The sequence below is a fragment of the Filicampus tigris genome, chromosome 1, assembly GCF_054856515.1.
Source record: "Filicampus tigris isolate MCC_2025a chromosome 1, RoL_Ftig_1.0, whole genome shotgun sequence".
Classification (NCBI taxonomy): domain Eukaryota; kingdom Metazoa; phylum Chordata; class Actinopteri; order Syngnathiformes; family Syngnathidae; genus Filicampus; species Filicampus tigris.
Genome location: NC_141217.1, coordinates 37,643,081 through 37,648,480, shown reverse-complemented (window position 1 = coordinate 37,648,480; position 5,400 = coordinate 37,643,081). Strand labels below are relative to the sequence as shown.

Sequence of the window (5,400 nt, the reverse complement as noted above, 5' to 3'; positions counted from 1 at the left end):
TGATGTATTCTCCTGCTTATTATTACCTGCACGCATGTGGTGGCCTCCTTTGCAGCTGTTAAAACACACCGGCGCACTTGTTATGGCTTTCGGAAGACTACTTGGGTGATATAAGTCGCATGTTTGCATGTGTGTTTATTCCACATTGGCTGCGATGGATCCTTTTCTTCACTGAGCGCAACAGTTCGCAATGCATTTTGGCGTCAGGCATTTGTTCTGATTTTGCCTGCAGAAAAAGTGATCGGAAGACGCGAGTGCTGCGTTTGCTGCTGCTTGCCTATTATGGCCTTTTTGGAGGAGCTTTGAAGCCGGCTAAAATGCACAGATTGTTTTCATTTGCCGCTATCGCCCCAGTGTGCAAACTTGCCTTTAAGGGAGTGAGGCTGGCCGCTCGGAGCCAATGGCAGCGCCGTGTGGCGTGCACGAGAAGCGCCGACATGCGAGCCAGTGGCTCTTTAAAGGGCTGACTGGCTCACAGTGGCTTGTGTGCGCGGAGCCCAGGACCTGTTAGCGTATCACGTGCCACATCCTTAATGAAGTGGACACACGAGGGGCGCCCGTGTGCGCATGCGCCGCGTGTAAAATGTACTTGGAAATGAGGTGTCCGTCTTGGAGAAGTCGACTTTTAAAAAGCATCGGCAGCCCCTGCTATGACGACTTCGCTGCTTGTGCATCCACGCTGGGCGGACACCTTGATGTACGTGTATGAAAAAAGCCCGAATGAAAGCGGGCCGACTAAAAGCCAAACAATGGAGGGACTGAGCGGCAATTGCCCCGCGACCCACTGCAGGGACCTGATGTCGCACCCCGCCCTGGGACGCCACTCCGGCACCATCGCCGGCCACCACCAGGGCTCCGTCTACTCGGATATTTCCTCGCCGGACGCCGCTCGCCAGTGTCCCGCCCCGCAGTCGTCCTCGGGCGCCTCGCTCGGCTACGGCTACCCGTTCGGGGGCCCCTACTACGGCTGCCGGCTGTCCCACTCGCACAACGTCAACTTGCAGCAGAAGCCGTGCTCGTACCACCCCGCGGACAAATACGCCGAGCCCAGCACGGCGCTGCCCAGCGACGAGCTGCCGAGCCGACCCAAAGAGTTCGCCTTCTACCCCAGCTTCGCCAGCTCGTACCAGGCCGTGCCGGGCTATCTGGACGTGTCGGTGGTGCCGGGCATCAGCGGCCACCCCGAGCCGCGACACGACGCCCTCATCCCCATGGAGGGCTACCAGCACTGGGCTCTCTCCAACGGCTGGGATGGGCAGGTGTACTGCTCCAAGGACCAGACGCAGTCCGGCCATCTGTGGAAGTCGCCCTTTCCAGGTAAACCGCCTTTAGCTTTTAAAAAAATATATATTTTGAGTTATTCTTATTTTGAATGTTGTTGCTTTTTCCCTCCCCCTCCACGCCGTGCATATCCCCCTTTTTGTCTGCAACAACGTCGTCGCGGCTATTTTAAACGTCGTTCACACGCTGATATTTTTCTTTGGATTTTTAATGTGATCCCATGCCAACGGAAAATCCAGCGAAACACTCAGCGAAGTGCCGTGAATGTGCTCGACAAACAAACACGTCCCCAACCTCCATGTATCGCTCGGGATGGACTTTGCTATTTTAAGGCTGCATGCGTTGCCCTTCGACTTGACATGCACCAAACCCCACGCGGGCTCTCAGAAAATAGAAGGGGGGGGGGGGAAAAACCAACAAAGTGAGTTACAGTGCACTTCATGGCCTGGCCTCGGAAAGCAACCTTATTGAGGTCATGTGATGGATGAACACAAGCAAGTTGAGTTTCAGTCACGCAGAAGAAGCGTAAGCAGGGCAAACCTTTGCCCCTTTATGACAAGATAGCGACCAAGCTTGTTTGGACTGGGCCAATAAACCTCAACGCCCTGTGATGTCTTGCATATATCAGGACCCACTTGTGTTACGCACACACACACGCACGCGCACACACCCACGTATACACACACACACACACTGACACCCCCTTCGGCATCACGTTACACACAAAAATTGTTCACTGGAAACCTTGTCTTATTGCAAAGCATGAATTTGCCTTAGTTATGTGTCAAATCTCGTATAAATTCACGTACACGAGCACTAAGCTCCGTTCGAAGGTGTTTACTGGACTGCTTCTATTAGTACGAATGGCTCAAACAGGTTTCACACGCACGTGAAAGCATCTTGCCACATACATTTACCTCTCTCCATCACCGAAAAAGAGCCACGCAGGACACATGCGAAAAATAAAAAAATGTAGAAGATTCCACACACGCCCTGCTCCGCGCACACGCATGCAGGCACTCTTTCGTTTCACGACGACTTGCCAGGCACCCAACAAGATCCACTCAGTTGTTGCCCACGTTGCTGAGCGCCATCATCAACACACATGAGCCCTCACACGAGGAACACCTTTTTACAAATGATCATTATTATGAATATTATTTTTATTCGCCCCACTTGTTGTATTACGCCCTTTACTTCATGTACACACACACACACACACACACCTACTTTTCAAGCTTTTAATATTCATTTCAAAGGAACAGAACACATTGAAATGAGTGACAAGTTGAATAAATAAGCTTGTTTACGAAGTGTGGAGCACTTGAGCGCAAACTCGACTTTTTAGATGCGTACAAACGGCCCCGATCGCAGTGCAGTGTCTCTCTCAAGGCCCTGACTGCTTGCACTGCTATTGTTTGGGCTTGACGGTATTACCCACAATTCCTTGGGACACCTCTGTGCACAAATCACATGCCACTGCTTTGTAGTTGCGCTCAGCAGGTTCGATATTGACGTGCAGCAGAGGCGGAAATGCATCGTGCTATCAACCATAGATAGATAGATAGATAGATAGATAGATGAGTGTGTCTCGCGTATATTGTGCTAGCCGTCGTGTGTTGAGCCGGTAAATGCACGTCCGCGCATGCAGAAGATAACAACCCCCGCCCCCCCCCCGGCTGGTTTTATGGGCGACGAAACGTCTCTCCATCCATAAACATTGTCGCCTTTGGTGGCAGGGTGGTCGTCGGCGTGCAGGTGACATTTGCGCGCCTTTATGAACGCGCGTTTGACCTTGTCTGCTTGTGTCCTTGTGTCCGCATGCAGATGTTGTGCCGCTGCCGCCCGAGGTGAGCAGTTACCGGCGCGGCCGTAAAAAGCGGGTGCCTTACACCAAGGTGCAGCTGAAGGAGCTGGAGAAGGAGTACGCGGCCAGCAAGTTCATCACCAAAGACAAGAGGAGACGCATCTCGGCCGCCACCAACCTCTCGGAGCGCCAAGTCACCATCTGGTTCCAGAACCGGCGCGTCAAGGAGAAAAAGTTCGTCAGCAAGTCCAAGAGCAGTCACCTGCACACCACTTGATGGGGCGGGCCGCGCGCGCGCGCGCGCAATCGTTCGTGCGTCACGTTTACCTCTGGCATGGCGGAATGAAGATCCAGCAACGGTCACCTTGCTTGTTTTTGAATTCACTCGCATCTCCATCCGACCCATTTCAGTTGATGGGAGGTCAAGTCTCCAAGAACTGTGAAAATGCTGAAAATGGACTCCATCTTTGTTTTATATGACTGTACATATATAAATATATAATATTTAAAACGATATCTGTATTTCAAAGTCAAGTATTGCGTGTTTTCTTTGTATTATTATTGTTATTATTATTATTTTCTTAATTCTTCTCTCCAAACCAAATCACACAATGACTGATGGCGTTTTTTAAAAAAACATGACTGAAGTTTGCTGACTTTAATTTGATTTGTTTATTTTATTTTTTTGTTTGTTTGTTTGTTTTTGGCCGGCGGGGGTGTTTATAATCGCCATAGACAGATATATTTGGGACTTGATGTCAGGTTGTACCCAAAACTTTTGAACGTCCTCGACGAGAAAAGAAAGAAAGAAAGAAGGAAAGAAACAAAAGCAAAAGAGGAGTACTTTGTATGAGCCGTTCTTTTTGGATTGCCGTTGAATTCAAAAGCGACGATTCTTCCTCTCGGCGGGACTGTTTGTTCTTCGAACGCTGCGTTGTTTATTTGTGTAGTGCAATGCATTTTTATTATTTAAATTCATATTACGTAGTATGGCCGAAGTGTAAACTCGCGTATCCAGCACCTGTATGTTCTCCTTTTTCTTTTTTCTTTTATTCTTTTTTTTTTTTTTGTGTGTCCAAGAAGGATTTTGTCATGCATCTGCAATGATTGTAAAGCATTAAAGTCAGTGAGTACTACACCTGGATGCACACGCCTTTTATTTGTGTGGTGCCAAGCTTGTTGTAAGTTGACTTTCGCTTTCCCAAATAAATTATGATATAAATGATCGAATGTTCCAATCGCTCAGCCGCTGCATGGCAGACACTCCTAGTCCGGCGTGTGTTGCGTGCGCGTGCGTGGGCATCCTGCGGCACCGTGCTCGGAGCCTGATGACTCGGAACTCTTCCCTGGCACGATGGCGTCTGAGTGCCTGTTGGCGCGTCGCAGCGTCTTGTTGCGTTTTGCTGAGAGGCCGACGGATGCACAATTTCCAGTCGGACACTTTTGCCGGTGCACATTGGTCGATTGCTCAACCAAATTGGCGTCTTCCCTCGCGCCTTTCCTGTCGTTGTTTTGGAAATAATTTCTCATCTTCACGTGCTTTAGTTTTATTTCTTTTTTTGCAATTTGCAGTGTGACATGGTGCGTGTTATTGTATTAGTTGCTCGCGTTTACGTCCAACTAAATGGCTGCAAAAATGTCATTGGCGCAGCGAAAAGTAGAAAACGACTCAGAGCGAATTGTATTATTTCCACTCTCCTTTGCTCTTATTGTGGTATTTGAAATCGAATTATAACATAGGCTACTATTCTTTGCAGTGTGACCTTTGCTCTTTGTTGATGCTTTTTTAAATAGTTCATCATAATTAAATAATATTTTTGTCAGTTTCTTATTCATTATGCTGTATCGCTAACGTCATATTCGGTGAAAGGATATTTCGCACGTATTTAAAACAGCGAAAGCATATCTTTGGAAACTGTTTGCAGACTTTGTTGACCTTGTAGCATCTTTTCCATTTCGACTCGATCATTTCAAGAGGAATATTTCAACGAATTGACGCAGGTGAGATTTGCATAGAATTTGAGGCTTGGCTTTAGTTTTGCATTTTATTCAACTGTCGGTCAACGTTAGTTCACGCGCGCGTTGGCCGTCACACACATGACACACACCAAACAAACGTTTGTTTTTATTTTGTTTTGAAGCCAAATGCCCTACAGCATCAATTCGCTCCTCGAAAACAAAAATGCCGTGGAGGTTATTTGGGGGGTTTAGCAAACGTTTTTGCCACATGCCGCCGTTCTCAAATGTCAACTTTGAGTCTAGAAAAGTACAAAGTTTGTAGTCTCACCAGGGTAATTGAAAGCAACTTTAGA

The 5,400-nt window shown here is 48.2% G+C and overlaps 1 protein-coding gene across 1 annotated transcript; it reads left to right on the top strand.

Moving 5' to 3' along the window:
• The first annotated feature begins 359 nt into the window (after nucleotides 1-359).
• On the top strand, nucleotides 360-4,256 carry hoxc13a (homeobox C13a). Its single transcript, XM_086045245.1, has 2 exons — nucleotides 360-1,317; nucleotides 3,109-4,256. The coding sequence occupies exons 1-2, from the start codon at nucleotides 651-653 to the stop codon at nucleotides 3,363-3,365; spliced, it is 924 nt and encodes a 307-aa protein (XP_085901371.1). The 5' UTR covers nucleotides 360-650; the 3' UTR covers nucleotides 3,366-4,256.
• The last annotated feature ends 1,144 nt before the right edge of the window (nucleotides 4,257-5,400 follow it).

Excerpts from the sequence above, each read along its gene's own strand:
- hoxc13a (XM_086045245.1), top strand. The coding sequence starts at position 651 with ATGACGACTTCGCTGCTTGTGCATCCACGCTGGGCGGACACCTTGATG. Across the intron at positions 1,318-3,108 it reads GTGGAAGTCGCCCTTTCCAG|ATGTTGTGCCGCTGCCGCCC; the intron begins GTAAACCGCCTT and ends GTCCGCATGCAG.